The sequence below is a fragment of the Pituophis catenifer genome, unplaced genomic scaffold (assembly GCF_029215685.1).
Source record: "Pituophis catenifer annectens isolate HBS135680 unplaced genomic scaffold, rPitCat1.0.hap2 SCAF_19, whole genome shotgun sequence".
In the NCBI taxonomy this organism is placed as follows: domain Eukaryota; kingdom Metazoa; phylum Chordata; class Lepidosauria; order Squamata; family Colubridae; genus Pituophis; species Pituophis catenifer.
In genome coordinates, this window is record NW_027256899.1 from 1,048,796 (window position 1) to 1,070,742 (window position 21,947).

A 21,947-nucleotide genomic window follows, 5' to 3' on the forward strand; every position below is an offset into this window, starting at 1 on the left:
ATGCCGTTAGCAGATGCCAAAGACGGAGGTTCAGAGGAGGCTGTTCTGTCCCCCAAGGAGGAGCTGGTGGGCTCAGTGGTTACAGCCGGAGAGAAAGAGCCAAGGAGGCTCTCCTGGAAGCTACTGCCAGCCATTCCTGCTCCAGGGAGGTTTTGGGCCTGAGAGCCTCACTTGGAATATCTGGGAAGATTTTGTGACTCTGTCTGAGTCTGAAGGGCCAGGAAGGGGCTGAATTCGCAGGGCATCCCAGGCTTTGCTCAATGTTGGCTTAGAGTGTTCTAAGAACCAACCAGGATGGCTTCCAAACCAGGATCAGGGTCTTAGAGTTATAAGTCAGTCCAATTAATTGTGGCACTTCTGATGGCCATAACAAATCATGGTTTCTGCATTATGCAATCACTGGTGTGCTTGTTGTTTTCCAAAATGGAGGCAACATGTGGAGAGTTGTTGGCCTGCATCCGTGTTTTTCAAACTTTAAGATGAATGGATTTCAACCCCCAGAATTCCCCACCCAACAATGCATGGACTTCATCATGCTGGCCAGGAGATTCTTGGAATTAAATTCATCTTAAAATGCCAAGTTTGAAAAATGCAGCTCTACATTCTTCCCTTCTATAAGGAGTTAAAGCCCTGCACCAAGAATTGGCTAACTCACACATTGCTCAATAAACCAGACACAATTTTTTCTCCCTCTCTCTCTTCCGGGCAACCCCGGATCCCCCTTGGAAGACCCAGCCCTGCATGGCTTCTCCCCCACAGGAGCCTCTCCTGGAAAGACACGGAGCCCAAGGGAGGCTGGGGAAACCCCGGGGGCTGCGTCCCCCCAACATTCAACCCTGGGACCCATAAACCAGTTTTGTCTCTTCCCAGTGTGAGAAGCCCCCCCACTCCTAGAAGAATGAAATATTTTGGGAAATATGAAAAAGGCAGAATATTATCTTTCCCCAAAGGAGAAATAGAGAAAGAGGCTTTTAAAGACAGAAAACAGACTCGGTCTTTAGAATTAACCCACCACCATTTAGCAGAAGACACAGAGCTCACTACATGTCACAATTTCCTAAGGGCATTTCAGGCATTGAACAACCCCCTCCCCCCCCCAGCAGCATTTCAGGACCTGCATAAAATCCTGGCATTCGTCCAGCTAGTTGTTCAGCTGGTCCAGAGCCCTGGTGGTTCTGCTTCATCAATCAATGGACCTTCTTCCCAAGGAGCCTCCATTTTATTTCCAGCGTCTTTCTCCGGATTGGAACTGAACCAGATGGATTTTCTTCCAACACCAGGAATGGGGGGTGGAGGGTGGGGAGCTGCCCCAGATCCCCTCCTCCTTCCTGGCCATCCTGGGCCTTCTCTAGGGGTCTGGGCTTTGCTTTCTTGAGTGCCTCATATATGGAAAGAAGTGGCAGTGGAACATGGGATATAGTCTCCCCTGTTTCCAGGACTCAGAAGATGGAACCTGGAGGGAGATTTTGCTCTGCTTTCCTTCCCCAACAAGAGGCTCCCCAGCTTCCTTCTCCCAAGAGGGGCTCCCCACTCATCCAGGCAGAGTCCTGTCTGGCATCCCTGCAAGAGCCCCCTTGCCTTGTCTGGGCATGGGAAAAGGAGGCAGGGGAACATGGGATATGGGCTTCCTCATTTCCTGGTCTCAGAGAATGGAAGTTTGAAGGGGATTCTGCATCACAGCTTTCCATAAATCTCCCTCCCTTCCAGGGTTGAGTTGCTTCCTTTATTTCTCCAGATCTTTTCACTTGGTTTTCTCTCACTTCTCCCTCTCTCTGTTTGTCTGTGCATGTGGGGTTTTTTTCCCAACTATGCAAAGTTCTGATAAGTAGTTTTTCACTATTTTTTCATTTAGTTCTTGGAGTCAGGCCACACTATTACATCAGCCCTTTTGTCATTGAGCATCAGCTTTCAAAGTAAAGTAAAGTTTGGCTCCAACTCAACAAGCAGCCATTTGAGATTTGTGACATGCTCGGGCATTAACTGTCCCCTGAGGTTTTCTCTCTAACTGCTATGCCAACAAATGTCACATTTCTTTTAATTTTCAGCCACAGGTGCCATGAATTCCCTCTGGGGCCAATTTCAAGGCTGTAGATCCCAAAGCTCTCAATTCTAGATGACAGATTTAATTCCATCTCTGCTCTACCATTATGAACCACATGGGAATTATTTCCCTCTCACTTCCCTCCAGAGAAACGCCCAACAATCTCAGAGGTCAAGAACTCGATGAATTAACCAGGGATCCCTCCTGAGAGGGATAATTTTTTCCCTCCAAGTTTCTGTTCTGCTGTTTGGCTGAATCCTCCTGGGAGACTTTGGGCAGAGACTCAGGGAGTCGGGGGCAGCTTCTCTCTTCTCCCCCCTGGCCCCAAAGGCCCCGAATGGAAACTTTTCCTGCCAGAGAACTTGGCTTTAGGCAAAAAGTTTCACTGAACAATTTGAGACTCTGGACTTCCCTCTCCACTGAAGATCAGGCTGCCTGGATCCCTTCCCATCAAAGGGGGCTACTCTCGATAAAAGAAGAGCTGAGGGCAAAGGGAGCCCTCTTTCTGCCTGCCAGGATCACCCCCACAAAAGATCCCCCTTTTCCATCTTCCCAAAAGAGAGCTCTGCTTTCTTCCAACAGGTGCAAGTTTCTTGTTGAGCCCCTTGTATTGTCCCCCTTCAACGCCCCCCCTGCAAGCCCCTCTTTATCATGTAGAAGGGTTGGGGATCCTGGGCCCTCCAGATGTGGTGGGGTAAAAACTTCCCCCTTCTTCCACTGGGGAGTTGGCTGGGAATGGGACCTTTGGGGCTCCTCCAGATGTGGAAGAGAGACATCACTTTGCTGGGCTGGGTAGTTATCAATAATTCTACTCTGTCATTTGTGATAGTTTGTGTCTGTGTGAGAGGGGGGGAGGGGGAAAAGAAAGAAACACTAGAACAACCCCAGAACTCCACCGTCCAACAGATATCCTGGACCAAAAAGCCATAATTCCCTCTTAATACTAGATTTCTCCCCCCTCCCCCCATGGGATAATCCACTGCTCCTTTCCCATGGGAAGGGGCACCCAGGCCCTTTTAGCAGCACCCGCCAAGAGTCCCTCTCAGGGAAACTAGTAAAGAAAACATCTTCACACTTGTGTATTGGCTAAAATCTGCATTCTGACTTAAAGGGAGGGGTCTCTACTGCTTTAATCCTACTTGTCTTGCCTAAGGGTATTCAGCTCTTTCTTTAACAGGGTTGCTATCACTTCTGCTTAATAAAAGGATCCTTTTGAGCTATCACGAGTCTTTACTTTCTTAAGTTGGAAGGAGAGGCAATCATTACAGATGGAGAAGAGGCTGAAGAAGCCAAGCCAAAAGGGGGGGGTTGTCAAATAAAGAGCAAAATTCAGAGCTTTGTGGGGGATGAGAAAGAGGCAAAAGCTCCCAGAATTGCAGAGGGAGGAGCGCTTAAGCCCCTTTCCCAGAAAAGGCTCAATGAAGAGGGTCTGCTCAGCTGGGGGCTCTGGAGGGGCCACAAGGGACCCCATCTTCCTCAGAGTCACGGAGGGTCCCCTTCAAGGTGAGGCTGGCTGTCTTTTCCTCCCGGGCAATGTGGGATCCCTCTTGGAAGACCCAACCCTGCATGGCTTCTCTCCCATAGGAGCCTCTCCTGGAAAGACACGGAGCCCAGGCGAGGCTGGAGAAACCCTGGGGGCTGCATCCCCCCGATATTCAACCCTGGGACCCATAAACCAGGTTAGTCTCTTCCCAGAAATGCCCCATATCCCATCCTCCTTCCTGGGCTTTCTCCATGGGTCTGCCCTTTGCTTTCCCCTGAGTGCCCCATGCATGGAAAGAGGCAGATGAGCAACATAGGATATCCCCCATTTCCAGGACTTAGAAGATGGAACCTGGAGGGAGATTTTGCAGATCTGCTTCCCTTCCCCACCATGGGGCTCCCCAGCTTCCTTCTCCCAAGAGGGGCTCCCCACTCAGCCGGGCAGAGGCCAGTCTGGCATCCCTGCAAGAGCTCCCTTGCCTGACCTGTGCATGGGAAAGTGTGGCAGGGGAGCATGGCACATGGGCTTCTACATTCCCAGGTCTCTGAAGATGGAAGTTGGATTTTGCAGATCAGCTTTCCATCTGCAACACAAGGGTCCTGAGTTCCCTTTCCCTCCCTCCCTTCCCATCATGGGGTGAGAGGGAGCCTTGATTTCTCCATCTCTTTTCACTTGGTTTTTTTCTAATGTTTCTCACACACACACACTTTTTTTTAACTCTGCAAAGTTCAAAAAACTAGTTTTTCACTAAAGTTGATTTTGTTCTTAGAGACTGGCTGCACTATTGCATCAGCCATTTTGTGCAGTGCCTTTGAGCATTAGCTTTCAAAATAAAGTAAATTTTGTCTCCAATTCAGCTGGCAGCTATTTCAGATCTGTGAAAGGCTCCGGCATTAACTGCCCCCTCCCCCTGAGTTTTGTCTTTCATCACTATGCAAACAAATATCAGATTTATTTGTTATTTCAGCCACAGAATTGAATTGAATTGAATTGAATTGAATTGAATTTATTAAACTTCTATACCACCCTTCTCCCAAAGGGCTCAGGGCAGTGTACAGCCATATTAAAACACATATAAACGCACAAAATTTAAAAACAATATAAAACGAATATATAAAATTTGGCCCACAAGGTTAAAAGCTAACAAACACCCGATTTAAAAATCATATTAAGCCAGCCTGGCCTGTTGGAACAAAAGAGTCTTAAGGGCGCAGCGGAAAGTATGCAGGTCAGGGATGATACGAACCTTTAGGGGCAGCTCATTCCAGAAGGCAGGTGCCCCCACAGAGAAGGCTCTCCCCCTGGGTGTCACCAGTCGACATTGTTTGGCCGACGGCACCCTGAGGAGTCCCTCTCTGTGGGAGCGTATTGGCTGGTGGGAGGCTATTGGTGGCAGAAGGCAATCTCGTATATACCCAGGTCCTAAGCCATGGAGCACTTTAAAGGTGTGGACCAACACCTTGAATCGCACCCTGAAGACCACCGGGAGCCAGTGCAGCTCGCGCAGGAGAGGTGTTACATGGGTGTGACGTGTCGCCCCCATAATCACCTGCGCGGCCTCATTCTGGCCAGTTGGAGCCTCCAAGTGATCTTCAAGGGTAGCCCCATGTAGAGAGCATTACAGTAGTCCAGACGGGACGTGACAAGGGCATGAGTGACCATGCACAAGGCATCCCGGTCGAGAAAGGGACTCGTATCAGGCAAACCTGATAAAAAGCTCCCCTGGCCACGGCTGTCATATGATCTTCAAAAGACAGCCGTGCATCCAGGAGAACACCCAAATTGCGAACCCTCTCTGAGGGGCCCAAGATCTCGCCCCCAATAGTCAGCGATGGAGCCAGATGACTATACCAGGATGCCGGGAACCACAGCCACTCAGTCTTGGAAGGGTTGATTCTCAGCTTGCTTCTCCCCATCAGGTGCCATGTATTCCCTACATGGAGCTCCCAAAACTCTCAATTCTAGATGACCGATTTAATTCCATCTCTGCCCCTGTTATTATGAATCACATGGAGATTATTTCTCTTTCATTTCCTCCAGAGAATTTCCCAACAATCTCCAAGTCCAAGAACTAGTTGAATTATCCAGGGATCCCTCCTGGGAGGGAGAATTATGTTAAAAGTCTCAGCTCTGCCCTTTGGCCAAATCCTCCAGGGGAGACTTTTGGCAGAGAAATATGGAGGTTTGGGACAGGCAGAGTCTGTGCTCTTGAATGTATGTCTCTGTCCTTTCCAGATGAAGCTGAGTGTTTCTCTGTGTTGAGAAAAAGCAACTGGATATTCACCTTGTGAGAGTCCTTTGATTCTTCTAAATCTTCTTTAGAAACAAGAAAGGGATTCATTGATTCACCTCATGAATTATGGACTTCCTGCTTCTGCCTCTAATGCTGCTTTTGTCCCATTCAGTCTCTGGGAAGCTGAGAATGAAATGCCCGCTGAGTTCGGAGAACCAGGATGGAAAATCATGGAGCTACTATAGACCAGGAGACCATCTAATCAGTATAGTCACCAATGGAATGGAAAATTTGCATAAAAAGTTGTTTTTCAATGTGGCTCCTTCTGTTCAGTTTGTTTTCCATGATCCGTAAGTCATTCAGGGTGATGGAGTTGCACTGCCTCCATTCTAACACTCTCCTTCTTTTCAGATTTTTATTTTTCATTTATTCCTATATTGGGGAATATGTCTAATTTCCTGAATGATTTTGAGTTCCATGGTTTCTCTCTTTCGTCTGATTTTGTGAAAGAGACTCAAAAACGGGTCTGAAAAAAAGCTGAAAGGGCTGCAGATTATTTTCCTCCCTCAGTTCAATCCTTAATTTATTACTTGGATAATGAATTTGATATAAAGTAGTGGTGGAATTAGTTGTAGTTGCCGTACCTCAGCCCATTTCCATATTTGTATAACTGATCTTTCCTTTTGGATCAATGTTGGTTTAAGGCTCAGTAGGCTTGTGGAGGATTATATATGTTATATATAACAAAAGTATTTGTTGTGGCTGTTGATTATAATACCTTTTTTTTCAATAGGACTTCTTACAATTTTTTTTATTGCTTACGATACATTTTCAACATTCAACTGGCCAGCAAGAATTCCCATCTCTTACACAACTTCACACTGGGCTACAACATCCATAACAACTATTTGAGCACTTTCCACACTTCAGATGCCTTGCTGGACATGCTCTCCACTGGAGAAGCCAATGTCCCCAACTACGGCTGTGGAAGGAAGGAGAACCTCCTGGCTCTTCTTGATAGAGCTAGAAGGGACATCTCCATCCAGATGTCAACATTAGGAGGCACCTACAAAGTCCCACAGGTTTGAATGTGTGTTACTGCTTCTGGTAAAGTGAGGGATGGGTGGTGGTGGGTGAGCAATAGATGCAATCATGTCTTCTTCATGGAATTCAAGAGCTGCTTTTCTCCATATTCTCAATATTTTACCCCATTATCTTCATATTGAGATTAATCATAAAAGGCCTGAAATGCAAGCAATACATTCCCTGGAGAAGACTATTGAACTGATCAAAAAATATCCCTGGTTGTTGGGCATCTATTGGCATCTTCACAGATAAATAATGCCTGCCCTATCCAGTTGGATTGAAGTTGGCAATAGTAGCATTTTATCCATCTAAAAAGTGGAATAAAAATTACTCTAGCAATTATAGGCCAAATAGACTAGCAGATATTGTGGCTAAAATTTATGCCATGATCCTCTTAGTTAAATTTGTGAAAAATACATTCCTTGCAGAAGAACCAGAATGTTTTAGGTAGAGTGAAAAGCTATAAAGATTTTATAAGAAATAATGGATAAATTAATATTCTAATATTGGCAATAAATTTGTCCTGAAATATCTAATCTATATCAGTGAGGTAAAACAAGGTTTGCTGCTTTCTAGATGTTAGTGAAGCATTTGACTCAATAAACAGAGAAATATGATGGAGAAAATGTTTTGCCTTCAAAATGGAGCTCAGCCTGTTGGCCCTGATCCAAGCCCTTGTTTGAGAGGAAGGTTTGAGCTCAATGGAGCCATGAGAAGAAGGATCTATGCTTACCAAGGGAGAAGGGAAAGATGCATATTTAAACCCTTCTTATTCAGTCTAGATATGAAATGACTTACTAGGACTAATGCAGGATCAAAAAACAGATCATAAATAAACATTATTTCATTCTTTGACAAAAATGACTAAATTAGGGGACCAATGAAATGCAGTGCATGTAGTATACAATACTTGGATTTCAGAAAGGCTTTGACAAAGTAAACCACAACCTATTTCTTGGGAAGCTGAAAATATATGGGTAGACAGCATCACCCCCAGATGGGCTCAGCCTGTGGTCCTCAATGGAACTATGTCTGCATGGAGGGAAACAAGCAGTGGGGGACCCCAAGGTTCCATTTTAGGCCCAGTTCTCTTCAACATCTTCATGAATGATTTGGATGAGGGGAGAAATGGGGAAATCATCAAATTTGAAGACAACACTAAAGTGGAAGGAATAGCCAACACCCCAGAAGATAGGCTGAAGATCCAGATGGATCTAGGTAGACTTGAACTGGGCCTATTTAACAAACTGTAATTCAATGTAGAGAAAAGTAAGGTTTTATACTTAGGCGAGAAAAACCAAATGTCCACTTACAGAAGAGGTGAAACCAGGCTCAATAGCAGTAACTGTGAAAGGATCTTGGAGTCTTAGTGGACAATCACTTAAATATGAGCCAGCAATGTGTGGCCACAGCCAAAAAAGCTAATTCAGTCCTAGGTTGCATTAACAGAGGGATAAAATCAAGATCACATGAAGTATTGGTACCATATTATAATGCCTTGGCAAGAACACACTTGGAATAGTGCATCCAGTTTTAGTCTCCATATTATAAAATGATGTAGAGACTCTGGAAAGAGTGCAGAAAAGATGATTAAGGGTCTGGAGACTAAAACATATGAGGAACAGTTGCAGGAATTCAGTATGTCTAGTCTAGTGAAAAGGACGAGGGGTGACATCATAGCAATGTACCAATATTGGAGGGGCTGCCACAGAGAAGAGGAGGTCCATCTATTTTCCAAAGTACTAGAAGGCAAGACAAGAAACAATGGATGGAAACTAATGAAGGAGAGAAACAACCTAGAACTAAGGAGAAATTTCCTAATGGTGAGGAATGGAACGTCTCCCCTTCAGAAATTGTGGGTGGTCCATCACTGGAGGCTTTGAAGAAGAGACTGGACAGCCACTTGTCTGGAATAGTATAGATAGATCCAGATTAACAGAGTTGGAAGGGACCTTGTAGGTCATCTAGTCCAAGCAGACCCTACAGCATTTCTGACAGATGACGGTCCAGTCTCTTCTTGAAAGCTTCCAGTGATGAAGCTCCCACAACTTCTGAAGGCAACTTTATCTCTTTATTTCCAGGTTGAATCTCTCCTTGTTCAGTTTCCATCCATTATTCCTTGTCCGGCCTCTGTCCGGACTTTGGGTGCTTTGGAAAACAGCTTGACCCCCTCCTCTCTGTGGCAGCCCCTCAAATATTGGAAGACTGCTAAATTCCTATTGGAATACACTGATTTACACAGATAATGTGATATTATCATACTTATACATTGGATTGTATAGACTTGGATTGTTTTGTCTTAATAATTATCTGATAATTTATAAAGCAAGTTCAAAAGTTATGGTCTTTGGGAAATGACATCATAGCCATAGATGGTCAGCCATTAGAGCAAGTAACACCTTTCCTTACCTGAGGTTGTTTTCTCTGAGCCTGAATCTTGGCTCCCTCATCATCCAAGGAGCTCAGTTAGAGAAAGGGCAGGAGTGAAAGTGGTGCTTAAATGAAAACCTCATAGCTCTCCAGCTTCCTCAGCCCCAGTTATTAAAGTATCCGAGGCCCAGTTTTCCCCCATGTTCTTACATCAATCTGATGTTTGGGGCTCCAGAGAGAAACCACCAGCAGAACCAACCCAATCTCAGCCTCTGAGGAGGATCTTGGGGTGGGTAAAAGGACTCCAGCTGCTGCCCTCAGAGCTGATTTGGGAATTTCCACAATTTCTATTTTGTCTAAATTCAGAAAATATGGGCATTATTGGCATAAAATGTAATCTATGGAAACTGACAGACTCTGAAAATTGTGGCTGTTGGAACAGACAAAACTTCAATGAAAGACCAAACTTGGATTATGCAACTGAGAAATCTTATTAGGCTTTGAGGTCTGCCTGTTTCTTGTATAACTGGAGAAAGAAGTTAAAAAATTTCCTCCAGAAAGAATCTGGGATACAGAAGTAAAAAAAGATGCAGCAATCTTCGAAAATTATAATAGGTCCTTTATTGGAATAGAATACTCCAGTTGGCATTTGCACGTGTTAATCTAATTGTGGTCAATTGTAGGGGTGGAATACAGTAATATGATTTACATGTTTGTTTTTTAATTTGCTTATTATTTTCCATTATTATGATACAATCTTGCTAATATTCTGTCTTTAATATTTTAAACAATGTCTGATTAACAAACTATTCTAATACATTAAGGAGAACCAGGTTGGATTTATTAAAATCTAATATTTTGGACTTGATCTGATCCTAAATATAACACAGCATTCTTCATTGCTTTTTCAGATCAGACATACAACTGGTTCAGAGGCTCTGAGTGATAAAAGGAAATTCCCCTTTTTCCACCATATTCTCCCCAAAGAAGGGATCCAATACCTAGCAATTGTCCACCTGCTCCTCCATTTCAGATGGACCCTGATTGGCCTCTTTGCTTCAGACACAGAGAAGGGAGAGAATTTCATGAGGATTTTTCCTCCTATGCTTGTCAGGAGTGGAATTTGTGTGGTTATATCACAACTGTTCTCAACAACTGGATACACAACAGCCCTCAGGGATTCCCTCTCTAAGTGGAGACAAGTCAACGTCTTTGTTCACTTCATGGAACTTGATTCCATTTGGGTGAGAATCCTTCCTTTCCATTTGACATTTATGCTTCTTCCAGGACCCATTGAAGGGAAAGTCTGGATCCTCACAAATTTTGTATGGTATCCAATGGACAAGCGTAGACTTCTCAAATACATCCATAGTATTTTGAACTTTGCTTATCTGTTAAAAAAAAGGCCAATGGATTCTGCCTTTGAACCCCATTTCTTTGTGGAAGAAAAGTTTCAAGATCATTATTTCCGTTGTTCTCTTTCAAAGAACGTCTTTTCTGTCAAAGGCCGCAGAAGATGCACCCAGAAAGCCCCACTGGAGACCCAGGAGAAAAGGAACAAGATCCAGGCCCCAAATGACTATCAATATTACAGTATTATTCAGACTTTGGCCCAGGCCTTGAATGCCGCTTATTCCTCCAGATCGAGGAGGAGAAGAAAGGAGGGAGAAAAGAGGTTGGGGATTAAAAGGCTGCAGCCGTGGCAGGTATGGGGGTCCCGATATGGATCCATTAATCTAAGATCCTTTGGAGGAGGAATCCAGAGGAGAAGGAGGGGAACCAACTCAACAGATCTGGCCAATTCAATTACTCAGGGAATAATGGTTCCAAAGAGTAGATACCATGGCATTATTAAATATTGCTAATTTGAAAACACTGTATTATTTCTTAAATGAATTCCTGTATTTGTGGGTTTGTGATGAGCATGGTGGAATTTCTCCTTTGTTCCATCCCCACTGCAGGTGGGTCTGTGTGCAGCTCAACAGGCAGCTAAACTCCCCTCTTCTCCTCCAGTGAAAGGGAGCCTGGGGTGGATCTGGGTGTTTCATTGGGAGAAAAGGGCACGGAGAAACTGAGGAAGTGCAAAGAGTGAGAATCAAAGATAAATAGGAGATAGGCAGCATTAACTAACAGCCAACAAAGAAGCAGCTGGAACCTCTCCAGCGATGCTCCGTGTGAGGGACGGAGGCCTCCGGATGACCATGTGTCTCGGTCAAACCGGCTGCTTCCGTCTCCTCCAAAGGCTGAGAGAAAAGGGAGTCTGGCTTCAGACCATACAGTTAGGCTTATCTGCCCCCGGCCACTAGGTGGGGCTAGAGCAACAACTGCCCAATAGATACATGTTGTGGCATGACAACCTTTATAAATTTGGAGGAGACCCTGAGACCATCTAGCCCAACCCCTCCTCTCTGCAGGAATCCCAGTTAAAGCTTCTCTGACTGATGGCTGCTCAGTCTTTGCACTCAGATAATCCATGAAGAGGAGACTGAACTTCTCTGCTTTACTGGCTCAGCTCTAAAACAGCTCAAATTTTTATCATATTTTTTTTGTCTCATTCAGCTAAATTCTCCTCTCTTGTAACAGAATTCATTTTTCTGTGTCTGACACTCTGGAATAATAGTGAGCAGATCTTACACTTGTGTGTAAGGTGTGTCAGTGATTGGAAGAGGGCTGCATCCTCCCTTCTCCAACCAAGAGTTTGTGTCAGTTGGAAAAGGGGCTCCCAGACTCCTCCTGATCTTCAGCTCTTCTCCTTGTTCTCTTTCCTCAAGGCTAAGAGCAGCTCCTTTGATCTCTTCCTTGGCTTATTTCTCCTTCCCTGAAGTTCACGTAGACTTTGTGCAAATTCTCCTCCAAGTGTGGTGCCTGCAAGGGGACCTGGTCCTTGAGTTGGGGTCTCCCCAAACCACAATGTTCACTTCCTGAGATTCTTATGGCTGCATTTGCCTTCTTTCCATGAACATCTCCCTGCTGACTGATAGTCTGTTTCCAGTTAACTACGATTTTGAGATCATTTTCACAAACATAAATATAAAGTTTGGTGTCCCTCATCTTTCTTCCAGTCCACCATTCGTGTTTTTATAGGAGACTCTATTTTTAGTCAAGTCCTCGTTGCTAAAACTCAGATTTTTTCTATTGCTTTTTACTCATGCACCCTTCTCTGTGTCCTAATCATAAATATTGTTTCTGGAAACTTGATATTATTTTATTCAAAAAGGTAAAATATAAGCTTCAAAAAATAAAACTATTACAAAAACAAAACAAAACAAAACAAAATATTTTTTTAAATTGTGCATTAAAAACAAACAAAAACTTGCATATTGTCCCCCCAGTTGAATACAAAACAGCAATAATAGTTTCTCCCCCTTGCAAAATAGGCCCACAGTTATAAACTACACATCTATTTGCAACTACTTGACTTGTCATCTCGCTGCTGTATATATATAAAAATGTAGTTAACAGGTAATCCAACAATAAAATTAAATTTAAAAACTTCAAAATGGTCTGTTATCTGCTATTGTATTTAACTCACAGAAAATTTACAGGAGCTTCTTATCTACCGCAGACCACCACAATCATCATCTCTGATCCATCCAGAATCTGTCCAGGGTTAAACATCATTGTTTGATTCTTAATAATAATGCATTTCCTTAAAATTTTAATTAGGATCTTTCCCAACAACCGCTTTTCATTCCCCAAAGTCACAGGACCTCCTGTAAATTGAGACACAAAGACTCTTAAGACTTGTTTTCCAGTTAAATATGACAAGTCCATTCCCTCAATCTCCCTCAATCTTCCTGAAAGAATCCATTTCTTCAGTCATCCGTTCTGTCCACTTTGAGTCTTCAGGGTCCATGGCCTCTCCAGCCATCTCCAAGCAGCCTCCCTTCAAACCAGACTCCTCCTTCAGGGATGCCAGCAGCAAATTCAGTTCCAGTCCATCCGACCATCCAACCCATCCAATTCAACAATTGTAGCTTTCTTCTGATTATCGTCTTTAAGTTGATTTGAAAGCATTGTTATTTTATCAAACTTTTTAAATGAAGTTTCAAAAAAGGCTTGTAAGTTGAAAGACTTTATATTCTTTAAATCACATCAAATTAACTTATTCTAAGATCGTATTAATTACCGTATTAATGACAACATAGAAAAATTGATCACCAATGTTATTCATCACCTTCAAATTTCATAGGAAAGATTAAAAAGGGTAAAAAACTATTTGAGTATCATTTTGAAGACAGTTTTTGTCCACTTATTATCCAGCCCTCAGGTTTCTAATCACATCACACAATTGTTTGTGAGTCCTTTCCTGAAATCCAGTGATATCACCAGAGTTCCCATAATCTATTTAGGAAGTTTAATGATCTGTGAGAATGACTTTTGGGGTGACTTTTGGGAAAAGAAGCTGCCTAGGGAAGGATCAGAGAAGAGGGGAGAATCCTGCAGCTGCATAATGGGAGAGAAAGAAACTCAGAAAGGATCCTGGCTAACTTTTCAGGCTGAGAAAAGAGTTGGTGGGAGATTTGCTCTTTCAGATCTGCAACATTTTGTTAATGTCGCATTACAATCAAATAGAATTAGCACATCTGGAGATGTTTTCCATTGGGATGACCAGGGAGAAGATTAGCCTGACAACTTTCTTCTTGATCAACCCATGCTTTCTGGGAATCAACCTCTTGTTTTCAAACAGCTTATGAATCATATTTTACATTTTATTTGTCATCTGCTCTAGAATGTTCCCTATAATTATAAATTATATTTTCTCTCTATTTTGTCAGTATATGATTGACAATTTTTTTTCAAACTTTTTCATTCACTTTTGAAGTAATGGCAGTATTTGTATCCTATTTAACCATATTTGGAGATGAGACAATTGTAGAAGAAAGATTCAAAGTAAGAAATAAAGTTTTCTGTTTTTCAAATTCCTGGATGTTCCCATTCTAGTTTCATCCATTTTTGGAGAAGAACGAATTTTGGAATATTTCTGACAGAAAAATGTACTTGGACCAAAATGGAGAGATAACAGCAGATCTGAGTATTGACAGCTTCTTGGTTCTCCCCAAGGAGGATGTCATGGAAGGGACTCTGGCGTATTTTCAAAGACAGAGACTTACTATCAACAAAGATGCTCTTTCACAGATAAAGTTGCTCAATAAGGTGGGAGAAATGTTGGTGTCTTTTCTCTGTTTTCCAATGCCTGAGGTCCCATTTCAAGTGGGCAAAGCCTAGAGTCTCCAGGGTGGTTGGCCTCCCATGCCAGGTGGTGTCATCTCATGGAAGCTCTTCAAGAGACGGGACCTAAGTGGAGTGGCTGTGCCATGTTCTATGGAAACCTTTCAAGATCTTACTGGTCAGAGGTTTCTTTCTTCATCACAGTTTAATTTCATATTAAAAAATCTAATGGTATAAAAGTTTCCTCAATCTTTTACAGTAAAATGTATTATCAGTTTTAATAAAAATATATCATCATATTTAAATCTTTTTTCAATTCCATCCCTCTGGACTACATTAAACAGAAAAGTCCTTTATTGCAGTGTTAAATGCCAGAAGCAAAAGGGAGGAACTAAAGAAAAAAACTGCCTTGGTCACATCTCCTACACCTGTTTGGAAGGAGTCAAAGACTTCATATTTACCTCCATGAAGCCCAGAATCTACTTGTCTAATGTCTATTTCTACCTCCACTTTCCATGGATGGAGCGTCCTAACATATTTTCTTTTCTTTCCTTGTTTTTCTGCTCAGTCCCTGCCTCAGTCCAAATGTGTGGAAAGTTGCCATCCTGGATTTGTCAAGAGGGCTCGAGAAGGAGAGCCAGTTTGCTGCTATGACTGCGTTCCTTGTCTGGAGGGGACCTTCTCCACTCAGGAAGGTGGGTCACACTGAGGAAAATGGGAGGCTTTGTGGAACTGGATCCATCCAGAACCTTTTCATGAAAGTGCAAGTTAAAAGATAGATTGAAGCTCACCTGTCATTGTTTTTTTTAACCTGCACAATTTCTCATCTAAACGGAAGTAAATCAAGAAGACTTTGAAGGAGGGGCTGGGAAAGAGATGGGAGGAGGGGGTGGCAGACTGGGCAAGCTTTACTAACAGCAGAGGAAACATCTCTCCTGCTTTTTAGTTTGGATAGTGCTGCTAAATTTACCTTTCTAGGAACATCTGAGTTCTTTGAAACTTGATGAATTGTTTCAGGTCCACTTTCTGAAAGACCTTTCCATCCACTGTATATTGGATCCTCCCCTTGAGGATCACTGAGAAGGTGTCACTGGTCCATAATGTGGTGCTGTGGATAGTTATGGGGGGAACTCATTACACAAACAGTCTGCCAGTCATGTAGATCAATCAATCAATCAATCAATCAATCAATCAATCAATCAGAATAGAGTAGAAGGAACTTTGGAGGTCTTCTAGTCCAGCCCCCTGCTCAAGCAGGAGACCCTAAACCATTTCAGAGAAGTGACTGTCCAGTCTCTTCTTAAAAACCTCCAATGTTGAAGCATCCACAAGTTCTGGAGGCCAGCTGTTCCACTGGCTAATTGCTCTCCCTGATAGGAAGTTTCTCCTTAATTCCAGGTTGCTTCCAGATGTTACAAGATGCTGTAGGTATCCTCCAAGTCCAGGTTATTAACTGCCATGTGGCAGGACTCAGGATGTTCGCCTAAAGAGATTATATGATTCATTATTTACCTCTAATAATCTAGGTTCCTATGAAGATTCTACACATTACAGAGGAAAGAATTAACATCCTAGGACTTCCCTCAACTTCATATACCCAGCTACATTTTTTAATAAAAAATATATATCCTTCTTATGCTATTTTTATGAAATAGTTAAGAAATACTTCTTGGAAAATGCCTGTGGTATCAGCTGTTATCCAAAGAACCTTTTTCTTGCAAGAGAAAAGGACAGAATATTAAAGACATATTGCTTTTTTGCTTTCTCAGATACCGAAAAGTGCACCAAGTGCCCAGGTGATAAATATCCAAATGAGGACAGAGTCCAATGTATCCCCAAAGTCATAACCTTCCTGTCTTATGAGGAACAACTGGGCATTATCCTGGTTTCTTTTGCCCTACTCTTGTTCCTAAACTCAGGCCTTGTTTTAATCTTCTTTATTAAATACCGAGAAACTCCCATTGTCAAAGCCAACAACAGGGACCTCTCCTACTTCCTCCTGGTCTCTCTCCTGCTTTGCTTCTTGTCTCCTTCTCTCTTCATTGGTCAACCAAGAAAAGCCACCTGCCTTCTCCGACAAACAGTTTTCAGCATCATTTTCTCAGCTGCTGTTTCTTCTCTCTTGGCCAAAACCATCACGGTGGTGCTGGCCTTCCTGGCCACAAAACCAGGAAACCGAGTGAAGAGATGGTTGGGAAAGAGCTTGGCCAACTCCATCATCCTTTCTTGTTCTGCTGTCCAAATTATCATCTCCTCCACCTGGCTGGGAGTTTCTCCCCCCTTCCCTGACTCTGACCTCCACTCCCAGCCTGGAGAGATCATCCTGCAATGCAACGAAGGGGCCGTTGTCATGTTCTACATCACCCTCAGCTACATGGGCTTCCTGGCTGCCATCTGCTTCACGGTGGCTTTCCCGGCCAGGAATCTGCCTGGGGCCTTCAATGAAGCCAAGCTGATCACCTTCAGCATGCTGGTCTTCTGCAGTGTCTGGGTGACTTTTGTGCCCACCTACCTGAGCACCAAAGGGAAATACATGGTGGCTGTGCAGGTCTTCTCCATCCTGGCCTCCAGTGCTGGTCTGCTGGGCTGCATCTTCATCCCCAAGTGCTACATTATCCTTCTGAGGCCAGACCTGAACACAAAGGAGCAGCTGACAGCCAGAACAAATGTAAAAACATGAGATATAACACCATTGTGATAGGAAGAATTGTTAACGGTTCTTTTATTTCAAAGGAGATATTAATTCTTTCCATTTAGATAGTATGCAGGAAAAGAAAATCATTTCTATATGTTTCAAAATGGCCATTCCCCCCCCCGTCAACCGGATTGCCTTCTCTTCCAAAACCGGCCGGCAGAATGACTCCCTACGCACCCCCCCAACTTTTCAACCTGAACCAACGCGACTGCCTCGCATATATGGGACAATGCAGGATGTTCCTGGAAGCTAATGGCCTGCGAGGAACTGGGGGCGAAAGGAAGAGAGCCCTGTTCCTCAGCTATTGTGGCAACCGCCTGTACAAGACGGCTGAAAGCCTGGCTGCCCCAAAGAACATCAAACCATGGAATGGAAGGAATGACAAGAAACGCTGGAGGAACATTATGCCCCCGCGGCATCCCCATTCGCCCACCGACTCGAGTTTTACCATAGAGAGAAACAACCAGGTGAGACCATTAATGACTACGTTACCAAGTTGAGGGATATAGCAGCCGGTTGCAAATTTGAAAAGGTAGATCAAATGCTACTGGGCAGAGTCCTTGTGGGTATGAGAGACCTGAGATTGCAGAGGAAATTAGTGACTAAGAAAGCGCTCACTTTAAAAGAGGTACTGGAAGAGGTGAGGGCGGCTGAACTTTCTGATAAGCCGTTGACCGATAACCCCAAGTCAGGAAGTGGCCATTCCTCCAGGGGGGCTGACTATAGATACATAGACGGGGGTGAAGAGGAGAGAAGCGGGAAGAAGAAGAAGAGGAAGAAGGAGAAGGAGAAGGAGAAGGAGAAGGAGAAGGAGAAGGAGAAGGAGAAGAAAAGAGATCTATAGACTCAAAGCAGAGAGAAAGCTGAGGCAAAATGAGGCACAACAGGGAACCCCGTGGTGTGCAGGATGCAAAGGGAATCACCCCAGGTCGGCGTGTAGGTTTAAGGATACCATATGCCAATGGTGTGAAAAGAGGGGGCACATTGCAGAAGTGTGCAGAGCGAGCCTGCCTGCATATCCCAACCACAGGCAGCCTCCCAACAAAGGGGATTCCAGAGGGCACCAAACTCAAACTACAGGCGGGAAGGAAACAGAACCGCAAGAGAGAGAGCCCAAATCATTTTTTATTTTAAAACAAAAAAAGAAAAAGAAAACATACAAACATAATTCATTCAATCAAGTACAGACAGTACATCGGTCGGTTTGCATCCCTAGTGCCCTCTGCTCTCTTCACAATACTGCTACATATCCAAAATTTAATCTTACGTAAAATATATCAGTTGTATCATCATTTAAGTATTTCGACATTTGCTTTCATATCACCATTTTTTGTTATCTACCCAGTGGTAAAATAAATCCCATATCAAATAATATTGTTTTTCTTCCTGCTCTCTTATTTCAAATGTCAGTTTACTCATTTTGGCACAGTCCAACATTTTCCTAATAATTTCTTCATCCGAAGGTATCATTTCTTCTTTCCAATTTTTAGCAAATACAATTCTAGCTGCTGTTAGGAGATTCACAATTAAATACTGCAGTTCTTTGTTATATATTTCTGGTAAGATCCCTAATAAAAATATCTCTGGTTTAAAGTCAAACCAGCTACTTTTCCAAAATCTCCAATAATTTCTATTAATTTACTTATTGTTGTTAATGGTTCTTCAATAATAAAAACCAAATCATCTGCAAAAGCTTGGAGCTTGTCTTCTTCCTTTCGAATCTTCATGCCCTTTTTCTCTTTTTCTCCTCTGACACTTCTAATTTAAAACTTCTAATGTCAATATAAACAACAACGGGGATAAAGGACATCCTTGTCTCGTGCCTTTTTCTATTTCAATCGCATCCGTCAATCCTCCATTTATCATTACTTTTGCCGTTTGCTTAGAATAGATAGTTTCAATGGCCTGTACAAATTTCCTCCCGAAGAGAGCCTTTGAGCACAGAATAATAGGGCATTCTGATGCCTAGAGAGAGAAAAAATGCACATCACAGTACAGATTGGGGAAGAGCCGTGTAGTGTGGAGATAGATGGTGGATCCTAGATCTCCATAGTCTCCTGGGCAACTATAAAGAAGGCAGCCCCATGATCAAGGAAAGAGCATCCCAGTCCTGGGAAGAGGATTTTCCCCTGTGAAATTCAAGACGTTCAGGGGCCACTAACAATCGTGGATAAGGACCTGCCCAGCCTGCTTGGGGTAGAAAGGTTTAAAGACATTGGCACAGAAGGAACCATACATACCCTACAAGGAGAGGACTTTCATGTGGGGGGCTGGTGTCCTTGTCCAACTTTCCCCGGGTGCAAAGGGAGGGGGACACTGTCAGGTATAAATGCCCTACCCGTGCCTAGGATCAGCTATAGCTCAGTAGTGCAGGGGTTAACCCAGACACCCACCTGGCCAGCTCCTCCCATAGACCCCTCCTTACCTGAATCCCCGCCCACAGATATAAAAGGTGTGCACACTCCTCCTTGTTCCTCAGATACTAATGTAACCAAGTGATGATATGATGAACCTGCAAATAAAGGAGAGATATTTTACTTGATGACTCAAGTCTCTTTATTGGGCCTGATCCACCATTCCTTGTAACAAAATGGTAGCAGAGGATGGTTGGTAAGGCCCAGAGATCCCAAGCCACAAGATAAGGACCCATACCTACCTGCAGAATGGCGACACCCCCGAAGCAACGGGAAAGCAACCCATCGGACTCGCCAGGGAAGGCAGGGACCTCAACCACCCCCAAAGCCACCGCGACGGAGGAAAGGGGGGAGATCGAGAAAGGAAAAAGGGCCCACCACTACGATCAAGAGGAAGAGAAGCTGCGACTCGACGTCCTGCAGCTATTGAAAGAGCGAGCCGGTGACAAGAACCTCCTTGCCGACCTGCGGAGCTTCATAATCGACCGCGAGGTGGCAAGGAGCGAAGAGGGCTCGGACTCAGAACTCGAGGAGCTGGACTCGGTGAGTGGATCACCCAAAAGGGCACCTCCAATGGCCACCGAGCCCCAAAGCCCCGCTCAAAATTTGAAACGGCGGCCATCTTTGTCCACGTGCTCGGACAAGATGGCCGACCCCCAACCAATCAGCGAACAGAATTCAAAATGGCCGGCGCGCGAAAAATGCCGGACCATAAACAATGATGAAAGTGACCGGGGAGAGAGGACTGAATCCGACTCTGACCCCTGGTACACCCCCAGCGAGCGGCAAGTGGATAGGGCCATGAAGACCCTTGCCGCCGCCTTCAGCACAGGCCTCAAAATCACTAAGGAGAAGCCGGAGAGGCCAAAACAAAAGGGAAGACGAGGAGAGGGGCGACGAAGCACCCACCTGAGAGCCACCGACGCCCGTGACGATTCGCCAGCCCACCTTCGCACCCCAGGGACACCGCGCCTCCGATCGCCCAGGCCGCGCACCCCGGACCGCATGGATTGGGGCAGCTACTTACATCCATCGCCGGAGCCCCAGCACCGCCAGGATCTTCATTCCGGAGAAGCAGCTGCTGGACGACGCCTTCCGGAGCACACCTGGACCCCCAAGGCCGAAGCCGAGGCCTACCCGACCGGCAGAGGCCTCTACAGCGGAGCCGCGATGAACAGGTCCTTCCTCGGCGACGGCGAAGCTGAAATGAACTTCGCGCATGCGCTCTTCCGCCTAGAGGAAGAAAAAAGAAAAAAATTACAAAGCGGGACTTTTAAACTACCGGCAAGCGTTCCCATGCCTTACTGCTGCTATAGGCACATAAGGAACCATGGACAGCAGCCAGCAGTAAGTAATTTTACTAATGGTGCTGAGAACTTACCTGTTGACTTTCCCAAGTTGAGGATGGATGGGGGTAATATCCTAGAGTGGTCACAGCAGCTCCAGGTAGTATTCCTGAAAGAAAATATATCTCATTTTATTAATGACCCCTCAGAGAGGCCATGGACTTTAGAGCTGGATTGCATGCACCATAGGGCATTCTATCTTTTGATTGCCAGCATATCTCCCACAATTTACCACTGTATAGGCCATAACCTCACGGTTTCAGAAATTATAGGGAAAATGTTTGGGTTGTTTTACAGTGAGAGTGTGTCCACCACTACCCAAATTTCCAAAGACTTCTTTTCCGCCAGGCTAAAACCAGGGACCCCCATGAGTGAGCACCTAGTGTCATTGAGCGGTACCAGAGCAGAGCTACACCTTAGGGGGGAAGTTATTTCCGATCAGATCATGAAAAGCGTGATGATCAACTCTTTAGACCACTCGTGGAATAACTTCTTGACACACTTAGACACCGTTAGTCTAGGGATGCTATCTGTGGAGAAGCTATCCAACAAGCTTATCGCAGAAGATAATCTGAGGAGGAACCGCCCCGGCCCTCCCAGAGAACACAAGAGTGAGAAGAGAGTAGTCTTCCAAGAGAAACAACACAACACACCCGAGTGCTACATCTGCGGGTCGAGGGGACACATAAAAAGGGACTGCCCCAAGAACTATAGGGAGAGAGGCAGGCCAGAGCATAGGTACAGACAAACAGAAAGGCACACATCCGAAGAAAGGTATAGGCGTAGAGGCTCACCCATTCCCAGGGATAAGAGGGGGAACAGGGACAGCTCACGCGACAGCAGGACAGGGTCCCTATATGGGATAGGGGAGCACACACACACCACACACCACGACAAAGACACCAGCTCATGGCTCCTGGACTCGGGAGCCTCCAACCACACCACATACAACCAGAAACTACTCTCATCATTCAAGAGGGAGGATTTTTCGATCAAAGTTGCAGACCAAAACCAGGTTAAAGTAACAGGCAAAGGGACAATTACATTACCAGGCGTAGGGAAAATAGAGGGGGTACTGCTAGTCCCGGAGATACCCCACAACATCCT

At 44.5% G+C, this 21,947-nt stretch overlaps 1 protein-coding gene across 1 annotated transcript; it reads left to right on the forward strand.

Annotated features, from left to right (window-relative positions):
• Nucleotides 1-17,065, forward strand: LOC139326231 (vomeronasal type-2 receptor 26-like). Its single transcript, XM_070956388.1, has 6 exons — nt 1-149; nt 6,608-6,839; nt 10,125-10,919; nt 14,158-14,370; nt 14,954-15,080; nt 16,155-17,065. The coding sequence occupies exons 1-6, from the start codon at nt 1-3 to the stop codon at nt 17,063-17,065; spliced, it is 2,427 nt and encodes an 808-aa protein (XP_070812489.1).
• Nucleotides 17,066-21,947: the final 4,882 nt, after the last annotated feature.

What these genes read in the sequence shown, in the direction of transcription:
- LOC139326231 (XM_070956388.1), top strand. Translation starts at nt 1, where the DNA reads ATGCCGTTAGCAGATGCCAAAGACGGAGGTTCAGAGGAGGCTGTTCTG. An exon ending in GCACCTACAAAGTCCCACAG is followed by an intron (nt 6,840 to 10,124) that starts GTTTGAATGTGT and finishes TTGCTTTTTCAG; the next exon opens with ATCAGACATACAACTGGTTC. An exon ending in AGATAAAGTTGCTCAATAAG is followed by an intron (nt 14,371 to 14,953) that starts GTGGGAGAAATG and finishes TTTTCTGCTCAG; the next exon opens with TCCCTGCCTCAGTCCAAATG.